The following is a 21119-nucleotide window of genomic DNA, read 5'->3' on the forward strand; positions in this document are numbered from 1 at the left end:
GCAATTCAGAAGGTGGGATCTTGGCAGGTTCTCACATGTTCCCTTGAGAGTAGGTTACTGATTATTTGTGTGTGCCGAGGGGGTTACTAGAAGTGGTGATTTTGCCAAGTGATTTTTGCCTTTGCTATGCCTCCTCCTCACAGCAGGCAGCGCACGCAGAACTCTGAAGCAGTTCTAGCAGGAGGTGCACCAAGCGTCGTGGCAGCCTGTGCCTCATGCGGCATCTGCTTCCTGCCCAAGGACCTGGCACAGCGACTCGCGCCCCTGCTACAGCCCCGCTTCAGGAATGCCTCCCCGCTCGAATGCTCCTGCCATGCCCACCCCGTGGCTCCCTTAACCCCATTGACACTTTACGCCCACAGTTTGGAATCCTACCCACCATGGGAAGTTGTTACTAAAAATTGTGTAGCTCCATGAACATCTGAAGGCATCCAGAGTTGTGGGACTCCTTGATCTCGTTACAGACGTGGTGCTGTGGGGTGATCAATCTCTGTAAAAGGAAATGACCTAAATGACAGGGCTGATCTACGTCTGAGGAAATTTCTGCCTGGAGCAGGGGACTCGGATGGCTGCATTAATTGTAGGGCTTAAAGGGCAGGCAAATCCCTAAGGCAGCTTCGAATGTCCCTGGGAGAACATTGACTTAACACTCTGTTTATTGACATCAGTCCTCCCTTTGGGGAGCTCGAAACGATGCATCTCTTTTGACCCTGTGTAGAAAATAGCCCGACTGTAGCCATGAAATCAATGGTGAGCAGGCAGAGAATTGGCCTAAAATGGCAGGCAGCCAGAGAATCAAAAGTAGCAGAGTAGGAGAGGGGTGGAGCAGCAAATTCAGACGAGGAGAAATACATTTCCTGTTTCCATCAAGCACAGGGCAAGGAGAAAACGCTCTGAAAGCGTTTCTTGTGTAAAAAGAAATTGTTTAAAAAAGGAGGATGCAAATAAAGCGCTAGAGGCTGGAAATGAAACATTTTTCAGGAACATGAAGCGAGAATCAAGTGGAAAATCATGAAGACGGAGAATTGAACAAGAACACAAATGGCTTCTATAATAAGGAATGAGCAAAGATTATTGGGGATTAGTTTTCTGTGATAGAAGTCCCCTTTTAAGTGAAAATGGGGGCATTATCCCCTGAAGATCTCCCCTCTCTAGATTTCTGCCCAACTGTTAGGTTTGAAAAAGATCACTTAGTGCATGTAGGGAGGCTAGGAGCCTGTGGTGCATGAGGAGGTTAAGAGCCTCGTGGTATCTAATCTGGAGGAACCGGGCTTGATTCCCTCAGCTCTTGCCTCCTGAGCTGTGGAGGCTTATCTGGTGAATTCAAAGGATTTCAGCTCCTGTACACTCCCACACACGCCAGCTTCTGGGTGGACCTTTGGCCAGTCACAGCTTCTGGGAGCTCTCTCAGCTCCCAGCACCTACCTCACAGGGTGTTTGTTGTGGGGGGGGGAAGGGCAAGGAGATTGTAAGCCCCTTTGAGTCTCCTGCAGGAGAGAAAGGGGGGACATGGGGCAATCCAAAACGCTTCTTCAGACTCTCTACATGGGATGACGCAGCTTAATCTATATGGTTCAGCTGTTGCTTGCAAATTTGCTTTCCACCAAAGACTATGCCCTGTTTGTGGTGTGGCTTTCCAGGGCTGTAAGAGTAGAGCCCATTGTAAGCTGAATGATTACTACACCTCTGGATCTTGTTTGTCTAACCTTTTATTGCTCGCCATTCTTCATTCTCTGCTTGCTATACAGGTAATAACAGAAATCAAATCTTTAAGTGCTAATGGAAAATGATCGTTTCCTCTCCTAAGATTGCTCTCTGAGAGAGCTTCCTACCATAAAGCTGGAACTCTCTGGGACAATTTTTTACTTTTTTTTTTAATTTTTGTAGTCTGCAAAGTAAAAGAAAGACCTTGGACATTTCCAGACTGTTTTGGGATTTACTTGATAGATAGATAATTCCTTTATTAGGTAGGATCCATATAACAGCCAACATTGTCCAAACAAAGTATCCGATACATGAGGAACCATCGTGAGGTAATCATTTCCAAAGTTTCTATAAGGCGAACCCAGCCGCAAAGTGCCAAAATCTCGGAGGTGGAATTGTTTTAGTAGAAACGCACCTCCCCACAGCATGAGTATCTTAATAAAGGATTGCTGCGGACAAAGAAGCAAAGTCTGGTCCTAGGATCCCTAAATATTTCGACGGCAGTTGAGCACATATGTTCCATGGTTTGGAATCGGCTGTGATGATACAATGAGGATTTCTTGCTCTTTGCAGGTCGGGATTTACTCTGCTGGACTCTATCACCCGCACCTCGAATGGAAACAATCCTAACGCCTTCCCAGGTCAAAGGCCGTCCTTCCGCTTGTGCTGGTTCCCGGCCCGACCATCTCCTGCAGGCCAGCAAGACTCCAGTTCAGACGCGTTGCTACGCAACTAAACCAGAGTGGGCATAAGATCAGTTAATTTCTGGTCTTGTTATCCTCTTCCTCCTCCTTTCATCTAGCATTTGAAGAATGGACAAGGAAGGCTTCGACAACCTGTGGTCTGCTGTGTAAGAACCTGCATGGTGTAGTGGTTAGAGTGTCTAGAAAGCCCTGGTTTGGATCCCTATGCTGCCATGGAAACTTGCTGGGTAGAGTTTCCAGCTCCAGTCTGAAAAATACCAGGAGATTTTAGGGGAGGAGCCAGAGGAGGGGAGGGTTTGGGCTGGGGAGGAGAGGGGAGGGACTTCTGTGAGGTATAATCCCATAGAGTCCACTTTCCATAGTGGCCATTATCTCCGGGTCAACTGTGTTCAGTTGACTGGAGATCAATTGAGATAGTGGGAGATCTTCAGCCACCACCTGGGGGTTGGCAACAGTATTGCTGTATGACCTTGTGCCAGTCTGTCCCTCCCTGTCTGTCTCCCCCTCCTCCCTCTCTCCCTCCCTCCTTCCATCCCTCCCTCTCTCTCTCTCTCTCTCTCTCTCTCTCTCTCTCTCTCTCGTGGCCTAACTTTGTCTCCCCCCCCAGCTTGTTAAGCAGCAGAGAATAAAATGGAGGGGGAGGACAAACTTGGCAGTCCTTTTTCACAGTTCCCATTGGTAAAAAAGTGGGAGTATAAATGTATTCAAATGAACAGATATTGCTGTTTCCCCAGCAACTGGGACTCTAAAACCACAGCTCTCCCAAGAATAGCCAAAGGAAACAAAGTCCTTGTTAGAACTCCTAAGGTCTCTTTTGGGTTCCGTGCCAATTCTTAAAGATTAGCTTATGACTTCTGTCAACAATCTCTTTGGCGTGAATGAAGAGAGCTGGCTCATGAGCAGCTGACTGCTCTTTGTCCGCCATGATGCAAACTCAACTAACTGAACAAGAGAGGCCATTAAGCCATCAGCTTAAGTGGGGACAAGCAAGCACTTTCTTTGCAGCATATGTTTCCATTGCTCTGAACGGGATAAACCCTGTGGATCTGAGGTGGTGCTACTTCTATGGGAGACAACCAGGGATGTCCAGAGGCAGGCCGTGGCAAACACTTCCTGAAAACCCTACAGGCTAGCCATAAGTCAGTTTTCACTTGACACCTCCCCCACCCCCCATCAGTGCTTCCTCTAGCACACAGGTGTCAAACTCATGGCCCTCCAGATGTTATGGACTACAGTTCCCATCATCCCCTGCCAGCATCATGCTGAAGAATTGGTGTATTGTTCTCCCCTCTGCCCCCCATTCTCATCAGACATCACACCATCTCAAGGGATGGGAAGAGGGTTGTTCACATGCTGTGTACCAGAGATGTATTGGCTCAGATTTCTGCACCCTGGAAATTTGTGCAAAAAGCATGGTGTGTGTGAGCAGAGCAGGTGGATTCTAATCTCGACCCGAGTGGTTTTTGATTCCCCCCACTCCTCCACCTGAGTGAACCAGTGATGAACTGTGATGTGTTTCAGACCTCTACATTCCCCACTGGGTGACCATGGAGCCCAGCTCACAGTTCTTCTCCTCAGATTCTCTTAACCCCACCTACCTCCACGCAGGAGTCGGCTGCAGGAGGGAACGGAAAGAAGCTTGTAAACCACCTTGAGTCTCCTTGTAGGAGAGAAAAGTGGAGTATAACTCCTCCTCCTCCTCCTCCTTCTTCTTCTTCTTCTTCTTCTTCTTCTTCTTCTTCTTCTTCTTCTTCTTCTTCTTCTTCTTCTTCTTCTTCTTCTTCTCCTTCTCCTCCTCCTCCTTCTTCAAGCTGCTAACTCCTCCTCCTCCTCCTCCTCCTCCTCCTCCTCCTCCTCCTCCTCCTCCTCCTCCTCCTCCTCCTTCAACGAGGATGATTCTCTCGGGCTGGGATTGGAGCACCTTCCTTATGAGGAGAGGCTACAGCGTTTGGGACTCTTTAGTTTGGAGAGGAGACATCTGAGGGGGGGATATGGATTTCGAAGACCATAAAATTATGCATGGGGTAGAAAATGCTCGACAGAGAGGTATTTTTCTCTCTTTTCTCACAATTACTTCAGGAACCAGCGGGCATTCTATTTAAAGAAAATGCTGGGAAGAATTAGGACTACTAAAAGGAAAGTTACTTCTTCAAGCAACGTGTGATTGGTGTTTAAATATGCTGCCACAGGAGGTGGTGGATGGCTACTAACCTGGATAGTTTTGTATGGCTTGGACAGATTTATGGAGGAGAAGTCGCATCTATGGCTACTCTCAATCTTGATCCCTCCTTGATCTCAACAGGATTGCAAATGCCTTAGCAGATTCAGGTAGGTGTCTCAGGAGCAGCAGCAGCAGAAGGCCATTGCTTTCACCTCCTGCACTGTGAGCTCCAAAAGTTGCACTCCTGGGCTGTGGGGCCATACTCTCAAGCATGAAGTAGCAGAATGCTGGGACTAGATGGACTCTGGGTCTGATCCAGCAGGAGGCTAGTTCCTCCTATGTTCTTATGTTCTCTCCCTCCCTCCTCTTTCTCCCTCCTCCCCTCCTCCTCCCTCCCTCCCTCCTCCCTCCCTCCCTCCCTCCCTCCCTCCTCCTCTGTTCTTCTTCTTCTCCTCCTTCTCCTCCTTCTTCCTCCCTCCTTTCCTCCTTCCTCCTCCCTCCTGCTCCTCCTGCCTCCTCCTGCTCCTTTTCCTGCTCCTTTTCCCTCCTCCCTCCCTCCCTCCTCCTCCTCCTTCGTTCTTCTTCTCCCTCCTTCTCCTCCTCCCTCCCCTCCTCCTTCTCCTCCCTCCTCCTCCTGCTCCTCCTGCTCCTCCTGCTCCTCCTGCTCCTCCTGCTCCTTCTCCTTCTCCTCCTCCTCCTCCTCCTCGTTCTTCTTCTCCTCCTCCTCCTTCTCCTTCTCCTTCTCCTCCCTCCCCTGCTCCCTTTCTCCTTCTCCTTCTCCTTCTCCTTCTCCTTCTCCTTCTCCTTCTCCTCCCCCTCCTCCTGCTCCTCCTGCTCCTCCTGCTCCTGCTCCTTCTTCTCCTCCTGCTCCTCCTGCTCCTGCTCCTGCTCCTCCTCCTCCTCCTCCTCTTTCTCCTTCTCCTTCTTCTTGTAGCTGGGATTCTCAAGTCCTCTCTGGCTCGTGGCAAGAGATGGGGGTGGGGTAGGATTGCCAGATCCAGGCTGGGAAACTCCTGGAAATTTGGGGATGGGGCCTGGAGCTGCCCGGGACCCCAGAGGGGTATCATGCCACACAGTCCACCCTCCAAAACATCCATTTTCTCCAGAGGAGCTGATCTCTATAGTCAGGAGATGAGCTGTGATTTACAAACAGTCCTCAGATCCCACCTGAATTCTGACATCCCTGCTTCCAGCACACGGGGCAGAAAGCTGTGCTCCCGTTGCTGACAGGGCGGAGGCAGGAGAGCACGACAGCTAATTCAGAATAAAAAGGAGAACTGTATTTTGCGGAGGCAGAATGCTTGATGCAGTGGCTTTATAAATACTGAAACGTTTCTGGATCAGTGTGCACGTCACTTGATATAAGCACCACATGCTCCTATAAGTATGCCTGCAATTTTGGGAGTTGGGAACGGCACTCCACTTCGACGGAACCATCGAACTCAACTCAGATACCCCAGTTGACAAAGCGTGATGTCAGTCCTGCTCTTGTTTATCGTTGCAGTTCAAAGTTCTCCTCATAGAATCTTCTCGGGATTTTAACATTATTTTATTGAACGTTTCCTGTGTTTTTTTGTGTGGCCTTCCCTCCTGTGTCTTTCGCAGTTTTTGCCATCTGCTCCTTGGAGCTCTTATTCAACCAACTGGACTTCTGTCTATTCGGTTGGCTCTCATTGATTAGTTCCACCAATGAAACCGGCCATTTAAAACGTAACTAGGAAGTACCTAGAGATTTGTAGGGTGGAACATGGGGGAGGCAGGGTTTGGGAAAGGAGGGACCTCAGCAGGGTACAGTACCATAGAGTTCACCCTCCAAAGCAGCCGTTTTCTTCAGGTGAATTGATCTCTGTCCCCTAGAGATCAACTGTAATATCAAGGGACCTCCAGGCCCCGCCTGGACATTGGCAACTGACCCCTTTTCACTCAAAATCTACCTTTCCCAGAAGGTCTTTGGTTAGTGTGACCAGACGTTCCGCTTTTGGCGGGACAGTCCCGCTTTTAAGCAATTTGTCCCGCGGTTTTTTTTTTTAAATCTCCCGATTTTTGGAGATTTAATTTTGGAGATTTTTGTCACAGGGCGGGAAACAGGGGAGCTCTGTGAAGGCAGGCGGCAGCTCCTCCCCACGACGCTGCCGTCAAGAGGGAGCGCATCCCTTTTGGGGCGCCTCCCCCCAGTTTCCCCGCCCTGTCACAGGAGTGGGAACAGGAGCTGCCCCAGAAGGCAGAAAAGCGGCAGCCTCCCACGCCAAACCGCTGCCATTATGAGCTGCAAGACTGCCTAAGTGCCTCCCCCAGTTTCCCGCCTGGTCACAGGGTGGGAAACGGGATGCGTCCCCAGGAAGGGCAGCGGCAGCCTCCCCACGACGCAAGGCCGAGGGAGTCAAGCGATTGGCCTTCTGGGCGCCTCCCTAGCTGGCTTCCACAGCCTGGTCACAGAGGCGAGGAAACAGGGGAGCATCCCCAGAAGGCAGCAGTCGCGGCAGCCCTCCCCATGCGCCTCGCTGCACTGCCTTCTGGGGCGCCTCTCGCTTTGCGCCCTGTGACTGAGCTGGAAACCAGGATCAGCCCCAAAAGTGCAGTGTTAAGCCTCCTGCGGCGCAGGGCATGCCGCTCGGGCTGCCCCTGTTTCTTAAAAAGGTGAAAATCTGATCACCTTATCTTTGGTCTAACCTCTTGGTCCTCATCTCCCACCATAATAAACTCCTCATGTAACATTTGCTCACATTCATTCTTGGCAACTCTTGCCTGTTTTATTCTTCCTCCTGCGCCCATTTATACGGAAATCACAGTTGAAATGTGGATTTGCAAGCTCTTTAAGGCAGCGACCCATTTCTTTTGTGGTCACTGTTTGCTTAGGCTTTTCTGTGTATCGCTGTGTGTGTGTGTTTATGGCACAGCATAAATAATAATCATCTAGATTATAAGCCCTCTGGGCAAGGATTAGATCACTGTATGTTTTGTGCATCACGCTGGTGAATAAATACATGGTTAATGCTGGAGGCTGTTTGGGGGGTTTGTTGGCATTGATGAAATATGTCACATTCCTCGGGTAGCTTGTACTCTGGCTTTCCAAAATAACATGAAGGATTGGAAGATAAAGAGAGCGATAGATCAGATCAGGGGCTCGCAAACATTACCCAGCTTCGGGAAAACTCTCTCCATGTGAACTTGTCCACTGAGAATACCCTAGAAACTATAGAGGATTTGGGGAAGAGCTGTAGGACGCACATTCAGTTTGCCCCGCATTCTGTCTCGGCTTATTGAGCCTCACTTAGGTTCACATGCCTGAGCACCATGACTGAGCAGCAGAGGCGTAGATAGGGAAAATGGAGCCCGGTGCAAAATCAGAGTTTTGCTCCCCCCCCCAATGTTAAGTTTGTGTTTTTAGTATTTTTAGGGTTTTTTCAGTTTTTTGGCCTGCAGGGAATGCAGTTTTTAAGCTAGCAGCCTCAAAATTTCAGGATATCTTTAGGAGACTATCCTGATGGTACCCGCTAGGTTTGGTGGAGTTTGGCTCAGGGGGTCCAAAGTTATGGACTCTCAAAGGTGTAGCCCCCCTCTCCTATTAGCTCTCATTGGAAACAATGGGGGATGGGGGCACCTCTTTTGGGAATCCATAACTTTGGGCCCCCTGAACCAAACCTCACCTAATGTGGGTGGTATCAGCAGGAGAGTACCCCGAAAGCTCCCTGAAATGTTGTTTCTAGCCTAAAAACTGCGCCCCCTGCAGGCCAAAAACTGGAAAACACTAAAGAATACGAAAAACAAACCTGAAATTTTTGCTCCCCCCCCCCCCAGGTGCGTGCCCGGTACAATGCGCCCCCTGTTCCCCTTGTAGCTCTGCCTCTGCTGAGCAGCTCCTACTGCTGAGTGGAGACCCAGGATTGATCTTTCATCCCCAAGAGGAAAAGTTCCCAGAGACAGTTCAGGAAGCCAGAAAAATTGTGCAGCAAGAATGATGTCATCTTTCCCTTGGCTTTGTGGGGCTTGCAAGACTGTATGAGTTCAAATAGCATTTGTCAGAGGCCCCTAAAAGTAAGTCTGTGTTGTCATTGAGCAAGATTCGAGTCTAGTAGCACCTTAGAAATGAAGAAGAAGAAGAAGAGTTTGGATTTATACACCGCTTTTCTCTCCTCTAAGGAGACTCAAGGCAGCTTACAAACTCCTTTCTCTTCCTCTTCCCACAACAGACACCTTGTCAGGTAGGTGGGGCTCAGAGAGTTCTGAGAGAACTGTGACTGGCCCAAAGTCACCAAACAGGCTTCGAATGCAGGAGCGGGGAAACAAGCCCTGTTCACCAGATAAGAGTCTGCCGCTCATGTGGCGGAGTTGGGAATCAAGGCCGTTTCTCTAGATTAGAGTTCACCACATTTACCCACTACACTATGTTGGCTCTCCAGCATGATTTCCAGGGTATCATATTTTAAGAGTCAAATCTCTCTGTTAAGCTTTGACTCTTGAAAACTCAAACCCTGGAATCTTGTTGGTCTTAAAAGGGCTATTGGATTCAGATCTTGCTTATTTTCTTCTTCAGACCAACCCAGCTTCCCAACACACCTGAAACTATCTGTTGTTGCCATGTTCTTGGTTCAGTCTCTGTGATTTAGCTCTCAGTCCTGTCTTGGTGCAGCTTTATGGTATCTTACGAGACTTTTGCTACTTTCTCATTTATTTCAAGATTGGAATGATTCAAGAAAGGGAGCAGTTTAGCAGAATCAGAAAGTTCTGTCCTGTTTGCTAGAATGGGGCTCAGGTACTTTGTTGAGTTCCTGAGTACAAAGGACAGTAGCACACAGAATGCTGGATAGTTTCAGTGTAGCCCACTTTACAAAGGTAATGCCTGGCCCAGTGTGCTATATTTTGATATGTTCTGTAGATATCTGACAGTCTGAGATGCCAGTGTGGAATTGCAGCTGATGATGAGAGAGGGAGAGAGAGAGGGAGGGAGAGAGAGAGAGAGAGAGAGAGAGAGAGAGAGAGAGAGCCATGCTAAACATTTTTAGGCTGTAACTGAAAGAAAGTAAATTACTTCTGTGGGCACTGGACCATGAAGACTGTGATAGAGGAATATCTTGTACATAATATACCTCATTTATGTGCTACCACTGAATCTGATTTTCTTTTGCCTCCTCCCTCCCTTTCTTTCTTTGTCATTTGTGTCTTGCTTAATACCAGTGAGAAAAAGCTGATCACAGATGCCCTGAACAGGAACCAATTTCTGAAGAGACTGGACCAGCAACAGATCAGAGATATGGTAGAATGTATGTACGGGAGAACATACCAGCAGGGGAGTTATATAATCAAACAAGGAGAGGCGGGCAACCATATATTTGTGCTGGCCGGTCAGTACCTGTTTATATAATTATTTCTGGGAACTGTGTTGATAAGTCCTGAAATTTTATATCTTCGTATAAGAGCATAAGAAAAGCCCACAAAATCAAGTCAAACATTTTTCTATTGCCTGAAGTAGCGGGAGTCTCTCCCTTTTAGAGTGGGGAATTAGTGAGAGCAGACTCTTGGTTTAAGAAAAGGTTGGGCGAGCTTGAGATCTTGTTGTCTGTGTTTTACGAAAGTCAGCTTTTGCAAGAAACTCCGCAGGGAAGCGAATAAAGTTTAACCATTTTTATTAAGGGACAATGGGGGTACACAAGTGCACAATAATCAAAGCAGCAGAACACACTATTATTTATTTATTTATTTATTTATTTATCTATCATACTTTATATACCGCCCCATCCCCTAGGGGCTCTGGGTGGTGTAAAAATCAGGAACAACAAATCAACAAGCCCACAATAAAACAATAAATAACAGTTGAAATCATGCTAAAAACATTCCAATAACTCCAAAAACATTACAAGTTCAGTAGTTTCAGTATTTCGGTAGCCCAGCTCAACGGTGGTCACTTATAAATATAATTCCAAAGATGGGATGGAATATAGGGGACGGCACCATCAGTGGCTGGCCTCCCTCAAAGCCCAGCGAAACAACTCCATCTTGCAGACCCTGCAGAACTGTTCTAGGTCCCACAGAGCCCTGATGGTAGGGGGGAAATTGTTCCACCAGGTAGGGGCCAGGGCACTAAAGGCCCTGGCCCAGGTGGAGGCCAGCCAGTTCATGGAGGGGCCTGGGACCACCAGCAGATTGGCCTCCGCTGAACGTAGAGGCTGATTAGGGACATATGGAGACAGAGGGTCACTGAGATATGTAGGCCCCAGGCTGTGGAGGGTTGTAAGATATACAGTCGTAAGATAGAAGAAGAAGAAGAGAAGAAGAGTTTGGATTTATATCCCCCCTTTCTCTCCTGTAGGAGACTCAAAGGGGCTTATAATCTCCTTGCCTTTCCCCCTCACAACAAACACCCTGTGAGGTAGGTGGGGCTGAGAGAGCTCCGAGAAGCTGTGCCCAGCCCAAGGTCACCCAGCTGGCATGTGTGGGAGTGTACAGGCTAATCTGTATTCCTCAGATAAGCCTCCACAACTCAAGCGGCAGAGCTGGGAATCAAACCCGATTCCTCCAGATCAGAGCGCACCTGCTCTTAGCCGCTGCTGTTAGCCACTACGCCACTGCTGCTCCTTAAGCAGTTTTGAGTGGATAGGTCTGGGATAAAGGAGGGCATTGGAAACTTAAGGGTTATAGTCATCTGATCTTGGAGCGGAATGGTTCAATGAATGGTTTTCTCACCTTCTACCTGAGCGACCTGTACTTAGCTCTGGTAGAAGAATATTGTATTGTGGAGCAATATCACAGACAGAGAGGTGTCCAGAAATACTGAACAAGGGGGCTTCTTCTAGGGAAAAGTGAACCCTCAGGGTTATGCAAAGTGACCTTTAATTTCCAAGGACAAAGAGAAGTCCTGCTTTTCCAGGGAAATACAAGACAGACATCACCCTTAATGGTTGAGCTGTTCATCTAATGGGTTGAGGCATCAACTTGATATTCCAAATTCAGGAGTCCCTGCAAGGGGTAAGGAAGCTGATGAAATTACTGCTAACACCTGGGCTTTTCACAAAAAAAATTGCTAGGGAACAGCGTGCAAATGAAATGTTTTCAGACTAGAAATAAAATTACTTGGACTAAAGAACCATGTGGAACTGCAAAGAGGAAACGTTTTATTTCCAGCTTGAAAACATATTATTTGAATTGTGTGGAAAGGGTCAATGGCAAACCTCCTCTGCTTCTTGCTGGCCTCGGAAGCCGCTTGCTGGTGACTTGATGGCATGTGGACAGGAAATTATAAGCTGAGCATAACTGAAAAGGATATTGAATTATTTCTTGGTGCCTTTTTCACAGAGGGCAGATTGGAGGTCTTTCAGCAGAACAAGCTCCTCTCATCCATTCCTGTGTGGACAGCATTTGGTGAGCTGGCTATTTTATACAACTGCACAAGGACAGCTTCCGTCAAAGGTGTGTATGGAAACCCAAACTCTGAAAAGTCAGGTGTACTTTAAGACTCCTGTGGGAGACATTGCCACAAGCTTCTCTTCACTGAAGGTTGAGATGGAGGGTGGGGTAGAAGGTGAGAAAACACCATCCATAGCGTGCATGGTCAGTTGGGGTTTTATACACTGGTGGCATTCAGCAGATTTGCATCACTTCGGCAGAACCGGTTGTTAAAATGGTGCTTGTTTGACACCTATGCACTACACCATCCTGGGATCTCTAGCTGCAAGCTTCTCAGAGGCAAATTCTGGTGGGTGATCTTCAACTGCAGACTCCTCAAGAAAACGTTCTGCCAGAGAAGTTCCAACTTCAGGATTCTTAAGGGCAGCCTCTGGAACAGATGGACCGGGGCATCGACCTTTCAGGGAGTTTCAGGTTCTTCCCCAGGCTATGTTTCTGAAACCTCCTTTGAGGCATCAGAGTCCTTTGAGGCATCGGAGAGAGCTCTGAATGCCAGCCAGATGCCATTCACATTCAGGAAGGCAGAACGGAATGATTTCTCCTATTCTCATGCAAGAGGCAGCAGCATGCAGATTAGTTTTATCTGCAGTCACCACTTTTTTCTCTTTTTTTTCTCTCTTCACTCACACGGAATGCTTCTGGCTTTTCATCTAGTTATAGCTCCCGGTCAGGTCTAAGCAGTTTCTGGCGCATATTAATGTGTGGCCTTCGTCGCTGCCTGAAACCCTCAACGCAACTCAAACATTGTCAGATTCCAGCAGGTTCAGAGATTTACTTCTGTGTGACCAGGCTTCCAGGATGACAGCTCTTCACAAGCACACGTGGCACTGAATGTGTCTGTCTTGGGGGTTGGCCTTAGATATTAAAAGAGATGGGGAGGACTGTGGCCCAGTGGCAGAGCATCTGTTTTGAAGCAGAAGGTCCCAGGTTCAATTTCCGGCATCTCCAGTAAATAAGGATCAAGTTGTATTGACAACTGGCACCAAATATAAGAAACATATAACATCTTGAGCAGGGGTGGAGCGAGATGGAACTGCGCCCTGGGCATGATTAAGCGTGGCGCCTCTGCTAACTGTCTCCGGCCGCCCAGAATGCTCCCTGGGGCAACGTCCCTGGCAGGGGGGAAATGCCCGAAGCTTTCAGTGTGTTATGCCTCGCTCTGCTCCCTGCCTCACCCCGCCCCATCCCCTTGGCGCTACGCTACTGCTCTTGAGTCAGGTGTGAAGCTGGTAGCGACGTTTGAAGCAGCATTCTCTGCTGTAAAAGAAGGTGATACTGAATCCTGCTGTGAAAGTATCCCTGTAGAATATCTATTGAACATGTTTAGCTAAGTGGATTTTTATTGGGTGTATCTGCAAGGATGTCATGTGCTATAAAACTTGCTACCTTTTAAAAACATTCTCCGTTCTTTCTCTTAAAGCTGTCACCAGCGTGAAAACATGGGCATTAGACAGAGAGGTTTTCCAGAATATCATGAGGAGGACAGCCCAAACAAGGCACGAACAATACAGAAACTTCCTTAGAAGGTAAAGATGCCGTATACTTTAATGATATCTTAGCAAATGATGGTTACTTAGAAAGCATCTACAAACTCATTCAATGTGTAAGTTTGTCATTTAGCAGAGAACAACCAGTTGGTTGCTGCTGACATTGGGCTAGAATGGTGTTTATCTTCTTATTTAGATGCTTTCTTATATTGTTCTTTCAGGCAGTGGCGGAGCTATAAGGGGACAGGGGTAAACTGGGTGTGTGCCGATGGGGTGTGTAAAATCACCCCAACTCTTCCCCCCTCGCCATGCCATGCCACACCATGCCTCTCCACGTCTCACCAGGCCTGGCCCCACCCCATCCCACTCCACCCCACCAGCCTGGCCCGTTTTCAGCTGGCAGAAAGCTGTTTTCAGCGGGCCAAAAAAAGTATGTGGGGAGACAGGGACAAAGGGAGGTGTGGGGGGGGGCAGGGGAGGTGCCCAGGTGCCATTTTGCCCTGGGCACCATTTTCTCCCCCTATTCCCCTGTTTTCAATTCAGTTTGTTTTGCATCAGTCATGGGGAAAGTCCTTGCAAAATCCTTCAATGCGAAAGATTACAATTAAGGGCAATACATTAAAAAATTCATTAAAATCCTAATACAGTTATATCTGTTGAATGGCAGATGTCTCCCATTATCATCATCTTTAGTTTTCCAGCTGCTCTAGCAAATAATGTTGTTCCACTAGCTACGAAAACATAAAAAATGCAATGAGATAAAACATTTTCAGGGCGGTTGATGACATTAAGTGGTTTGCTGATAAATTCTCAACTCTCCCTCGGGTCTTATTATAATGGACAGTAATGAAGACAATGCACCATATGTTCGGTTCTGTCATAGCCATCTACATTTTTGGTATATTCTTGTATTTCCCATCAAATATATAAAAAGCAAACTCTATCCGGACACATGCAAATGTGCTTCACACACACACACACATCCTCCCACCTGTGAGGTGGACAAAATACATATCCCACCACACAATCACTTCACACTGTGCTACGGAGAGAAACACATCTACGTATGCCAGACGTAGATTCAGGCAAAACGTTAGGAGAAAAAACTACCAGATCATGATCCCACAGCCCAGAAAACCCACAATAGCCAGTATATCAGAAGCATTTAGATACTTGAAGGGTTGTCATGTTGGTGAGGGAGCAAGCTTGTTTTCTGCTGCTCCAGAGACTAGGACCAGGAGTCATGGGTTCAAGGTGAAGGAAAAGAGATTCCACCTAAACATCAGGAAACTCTTCCTGACAGTAAGGGCTGTTTGACAGTGGAATGCACTCCCTCAGAGTGTGGTGGAGTCTTCTTCTTTGGAGATTTTTAAAGAGAGGCTGGATGACCCTCTGTCAGGAGTGCTTTGATGGTGTGTTCCTGCATTGCAGGGTGTTGGACTTGATGGCCCTTGGGGTCTCTTCCAACCCTATGATTCTAAATAGCACTAAGTTGGATCAGGGAACTCCGAACTGAGTGAGTTCATGAAACAAACCTTCCTCGTTCCTCCTATAGTTTGGTTGAAAAACTGGTCTTGAAATTCAGGCTGCCCACTAGAATTTCCTGGGAACGTCCTGGAGGGCATCTGGCAGTCATGAACAAGCTGAGCCAAGTGGGCTCGCAATGGGTGATCCTAAACCACGTTGTTGTTGTCATCATTAGGATAGCACGGCCGGCACTGCTGCAATGCGTGTTTTAATGTCCCATTCTGCCCCCTGCAGGAAGGAGGGAAAACTGGCAACCCCCCTCCCCGACTCTTATACATGCTCCTATTCTTTTTGCAACCAGTGCAACATTTTTCATAGTCATCATAACTTGACTCCACCGGAAATTACCAATAGCTGATGTGGAACGTATGGGGGTCCTAGGGTACAGTCGAGGTAGATCTAGAAGATAAATGACCTTCTAACAGCAAGTTTGGGTCTGTGGTCTTAGCGAGATTATGAGAGGAAGATAGAAGAACAAGAGTTTGGATTTATACCCCACCTTTCTCTCCTGTAAGGAGACTCAAGGTGACTGACTCTCTGCAACAGATGCCTTGTGAGGCAGGAGGGGCTGAGAGAGTTCTGAAGAACTGTGACTAGCCCAAGATCACCCAGCAGGAATGTAGGAGTGCAGAAACACATCTGGTTCACCAGATAAGCCTCTGCCACTCAGGTGGAGGAGTGGGGAATCAAACCCGGTTCTCCAGATTTGAATTCACCTGCTCTTAACCACTACACCACTCTGACTCTCTTTATTTATAGGAAGGGATTAGTCAGTACTTGACTCTTGTATCCCTTTCTTACATGCCCAGGGTAATGCCAATTGCCATTTTGGGTTCAGGAAGGAATTGTCCTCTAGGCCAAATTAGCCCGGGGATCTTGGAGGATTCTTGCCTTCTTCTGGCCATAGAACTGGGGTCCCCGGTGGAGAAGTGAGGGAGGAATTTGTGTATTTCTGCACTTTGCAGGAGGTTGTACTAGATCGGGGTAGGGAACCTTTACCACTCAAAGAGCCATTTGGACCCATTTTCCATGGGAAAAGAAACACTTGGAGCCGCAAATAATTTTTGACATTTAAAATAAAGATAACACTGTACATATTGGGTTTTTTTAACCTTTTACTCCGCTCTCATTCTGAGAAGCGCATGGATGCGTCCGTCTGCTGCCTGCAGGGTGGGCAAGGATGAAGCCCGGCTCGGCTCAGCCTCGCCGGCTGCCGGGAAAGCGCCCACCCCGCTCTAATGGGGCGGGCGAGAGGGGAAGCCTGCGGTGCGGCGCGGCCCAGCCGGCTGCGGGCAATTGGTGCACCCGCCCTGCTGCCTGCAGGGCGGGCAAGGATGAAGCTGGCAGCTTGGCTCGTGGAGCCACAGTGCAAGGGCAGAAGAGCCGCATGCGGCTCTCGAGCCACAGATTCCCTAACCCTGTACTAGATGATTCTTGAGGTCCCTTTCACCCAGAGTTTCTGTGTTTGTAAAACTCTCATCGATCCAAGGACAGATTTGGCTAGAGCCTAGATAGGAGACCACAGGGGAGTCCAGCGCTTACTGACTTGAGTTTTACAATGGGAAAGAAGCTGGGTAGAAAATAAATAAAAGGGGTTGCTGTCACCCCCGCTGCAGCCACACGTTTCGTCCAGTACCTAGATGATTGAGACTTTGCACCTTCTCTACCTTCGCTCAATTAATTGACTGTTTTCTTGTGTGTATTTTAAAGTTTTTTAATTGAAAGCTACCTGTTGCTCTAGCAATAACCCCTTAATGAGTCCCTGATTATGGCTCAAATGTCTGCAGGGCCGTCTTGTACTTGTGTTGACCTCAATTGTAAGTCTATATTTAGTAAAAAAAAAATTGAATAGCATGAACACAGTAATGGAAACCACAGTAGAAGCTGAGGGGAAAATACATCTCCCAGATGGGCTGGCTTTTGTCCGGCAGCTCTGCCCTTTTTCTTTTAATCATTCCCCATTTAACGAGGCCTGCTTCATTCTCTTATCTTTGCTTTTGCAAAGGAACAAGATATTTAAATCAATGAGAAAACGTTTTGTTTCTCTAACATCAGTAGTTCAGAGTCTTTTTCAAAGGACAGAGAAGTTTGTGTCCACTGGGTTTTGGGGAGGGGGGAAGAATTGTGTTTGTTTATGGCTATAATCATGCGCACTGCTGCGTAGAAGCATTTCAAGGATCAATTCATTTTTATTGGCAATTTCCCTGGCCCAATATCCTTTACCGTCATGATGAGAAGCAATAACAAAGTAATGAAATAATCCAATGTATAACTAAGGTGCCCCGTAAAGTAGCCGAAAAGCTATGTTCACGTGAAACTAAATGCATCCGTCTTTATTTATTTTCAAGTGTGTCGTTGCTGAAGAATTTGCCTGACGATAAGCTGACCAAGATCATAGACTGTTTGGAAGTGGTAAGTGATTTTTATCACTAACTGCACAGTTATCCAAAAAAGCTTTCTTTGATTCTGTTTGATTCTGTAGAACCAGGGGGCATTCATTGAAAATGCTGGGGGAAAGAATTAGGACTAATAAAAGGAAACACTTCTTCACGCAACGTGTGATTGGTGTTTGGAATATGCTGCCACAGGAGGTGGTGATGGCCACTAACCTGGATAGCTTTAAAAAGGGCTTGAACAGATTTATGGAGGAGAAGTCGATCTATGGCTACCAATCTTGATCCTCCCTGATCTCAGATTGCAAATGCCTTAGCAGACCAGGTGCTCAGGAGCAGCAGCAGCAGAAGGCCATTGCTTTCACCTCCTGCATGTGAGCTCCCAAAGGCACCTGGTGGGCCACTGCGAGTAGCAGAGAGCTGGACTAGATGGACTCTGGTCTGATCCAGCAGGCTAGTTCTTATGTTCTTATGTTGTTCTTATGTTTGAAACTCTTGGGTAAAGTCTGTTCATTCCCAGTTCGCTACAATAGCTGGTAATGTCTGCAAGTCAATAGACTGGGAATTCCAATTGGCTGGAAGTTTTCAATCAATAGACTGGGAATTCCCCACCTCCCCTTTCCTCCAGCATCCTAGAATGCCATTGAACTTTGGAGGTACAGGGGACCCACCCTGCAGCAGATCAAAGGGGGAGTGAGATGTCTGCAACAAGATGGAGGAACTTATTACCCCAAAAGGTGGCGTCTTCCGCTTTTAGAGTTGGGAATTAGCAAGGGCAGATCTTGCGTGGTGAGAGGCTGGGTAACTATTACGAGATCTTCTCCCCCAGAGTTCATGGAGGTGAGTTTCTGCAAGAAATCTGCAGGAATCCAAACTAAAATTCAGCAAGTTTTATTAGAAAAAAGGTAAAATAATAAATGTACAATGATAAAGCACCCAGAGAATTCACAGAGTATAGATAGAGGTGAGAGTAAAAGTTTGGGATACATTGGGATTTTGGGGAATAAGATGATAATTACTTGATCTAGAAGTGGAATGGTCTAGTGAGCAGAGTTCAATGACCCACGTTGAGTTCCGATAGAGGTGGGGTAGAAAGCAGCCCTGGGAACAGTATTAACTAGAGAGTAGTCCAGGAAAACCTTGGGATGGATGGTCAGTCTAGTTATTAGGACAAACAGGCCCCCAGGTATGCTAAGTGACCCAGTGTTCCCAGAACAAAAGTGGCTCTTGTTCTCCAGAGGAGAAACAAGAGGAGGACACCTAGACTTAATGCTCTAAGCCTGAGGAGTGCCTGGAGATGATTAAATCACTAAATACCACGATTTGAAAATCAAGATTCAGCTACTATTACTATTGCTGTTATTATTATTATTATTTTTAATATCACAGCTGCCAGTAGTTTACAATATGTAACAAACATGTATAATGTAACATACAATAATATAATAATGTGACAATAATGTGACATTTCCATATGTGGCTCAGTAACTGCAGGAGATTTAAAAGAGGGAGTAAAAAAATTAAGGTGCATAATAATGCTTAGTCCTGACCTGGATGGCTCAGTCAAGCCCAGACTTGTCAGAGCTCGGAAGCTAAGCAAAGCTGGCCTGGGTTAGCACTTAGATGGGAGATCACTGAAGAATTCCACGATTGCTATGGCAAACCACCTCTGTCCTTCTCTTGCCTCTTTTGATAGGCAGTAACTGTGAACGTGACTCTTTATCAGCCTCAGAATGAGTACCGTCCCTGTAACCTCATTTGGTGTGTGTGTGGAAAGTGAACTGCTGTTCTGAGGAAACAGAGCACGTGTGCAGGCCTTGAGGAGTGCCCAAAATAGCTCTCTGCGTTATGAAAATTATTAGCAAGGATATTTGCTGTGAAGCTTGTGGGAACGAGCTCTTTTACTTCCCGTAGAGGGCGAGGGATAAGAAGAAGAGTTTGGATTTATAACCCACCTGTCTCTCCTGTAAGGAGACTCAAGGGGGCTTACAAGCTCCTTTCTCCTCCTCTCCCCACAACAAACACCTTGTGAGGTAGGTGGTGCTGAGAGAGTCCAAAGAACTGTGACTAGCCCAAGGACACCCAGCAGGAACGTAGGAGTGCAGAAACACATCTGGTTCACCAGATAAGCCTCTGCCACTCAGGTGGAGGCGTGGGGAATCACACCTGGTTCTCCAGATTAGAATCCACCTGTTCTTAACCACTACATCACGCTGGCTCTCAGTGGCCCCAAAAACAACCATGCTAAGTTTTTTGAACAAGGAGCAGAATTTCCCACACACTTTGCCATGCATTCCTAAGTTGAGTTGCACCCTTAATAAGCCCAAGATTTGAGTCCAGTCACACCTTAAAGACTAACAACATTTCTAGGGTATAACCCTATGGTGGTGAACCTTTGGCACTCCAGATGTTATGGACTACAATTCCCATCAGCCCCTGCCAGCATGGCCAATTGGTATAACCTTTGGGAGTTCTTTGTCAGATGTTGAAGAGAGCTTTTTCTCTCAAAAGCTTATATCCTAGAAATCTTGTTGGTCTCTAAGGTCCAACTGGATCTCGCTCTTTTACTGCTCTCCAACATGGCTACCCAGCTGAAACTATCTTATGAGCGCACTGAATTAAGTGAATTTAGGAGCAATTCTGCTTAGTGTTCATCTCCCTTCTCTGGGTTGTGGGTGCATAATCGAACGCTATTGTTATTTTAAACAGTTTATTTGAAATACCTTAGCCTGTATTCAACCACACAGGAAACAAGGGGTGTTGATTTTTGCCAATTTCCCCTTCTTTCTTTGGCACTCTAAGCCCCTGAAGTTTTATTCTTGGGGTGGGGAAATCAGTGGATCCCCCGTCTGCAACATCATAGTAGCAAAGTAGGAGTGTGCTGTAAGAATGGTGATCAGGAAATCACCACCCTGTAAGCACCGTTAAGTGTTTGAAAATATGTGGTTGGTTACGGGCCATTTTTTTTTTTGCTGGTGGTGACCCCTTTAAAAAATATGTTTATTAATACAAGTCAAGGGAGCAGAGTTTTGAAACTCCCGGTCGAGTCTGTGGAATACCCAGGATCACAGCTGATCTCCAGATGACAGATATTAGTTCCCTTAGAGAAAATGGCTGATTTGGGGGTGGACTGTATGGCATTCTACCCTATCGAGGCTCCGCCCTTTCCCAAACCCTCCCCTCCCCAGACTCCACCTCTTAACCTCTAGAAATTTCCCAGTCTGGAGTTGGCAACCATACAAGAGCCTTTTCTATGCAAAGAGCCTATTGATTTATGCATACTAACCCTTACGTAAACATCCAACTTCATGCTTCAGTTAAAAACAACTCCTAAGGAAAAGGAAGTCATTTGGCCTCTTTATCTCAAGGAGATGAATATCATTTATTCAAGCATAAATATGCTGTGTATTTCAGTGCAATTTAGTCCTCTATGGGCATTTAGCAGGGTGACTTGGTGATGAGAGAGTACAGCTCAAAAGACGCTCGCCACATTTTGGGGCCAGATTCGTTCTCCGTGTTGAGGTCTAATGAATCGTATCTGCTTTTCAAAAAAAATTTGCTCAGTGTTATGAAGCTAATTCTCAGAGTGACCTGAATTTCTTCCAGGCCTGTCCGTTGCAACACACTTATTCCTTTTGGCAGGGAAGTCGAAAGAGAGCCGCTGCCTGCAAATTATGCCTCTGCAACAGCCTGTCGTCTTTGAAACAATCGCGTGGCAGAAATTGTTTCTGCCCTGACCTCA

General features: G+C 47.0%; 1 protein-coding gene across 2 annotated transcripts in view; it reads left to right on the top strand.

The window, feature by feature from the left end:
- Window positions 1-21119, top strand: part of PRKG2 (protein kinase cGMP-dependent 2) — a 98377-nt gene that overhangs the window by 38703 nt on the left and 38555 nt on the right. For both annotated transcript variants that reach the window (XM_048510130.1, XM_048510131.1), the window contains exons 3-6: window positions 9745-9911; window positions 11860-11973; window positions 13391-13496; window positions 17333-17396. In XM_048510130.1, coding sequence (XP_048366087.1) covers window positions 9745-9911; window positions 11860-11973; window positions 13391-13496; window positions 17333-17396 — 451 coding nt within the window. The remainder of the gene's footprint in view (window positions 1-9744; window positions 9912-11859; window positions 11974-13390; window positions 13497-17332; window positions 17397-21119) is intronic.

Source organism: Sphaerodactylus townsendi, linkage group LG10 (assembly GCF_021028975.2).
Source record: "Sphaerodactylus townsendi isolate TG3544 linkage group LG10, MPM_Stown_v2.3, whole genome shotgun sequence".
NCBI lineage: Eukaryota > Metazoa > Chordata > Lepidosauria > Squamata > Sphaerodactylidae > Sphaerodactylus > Sphaerodactylus townsendi.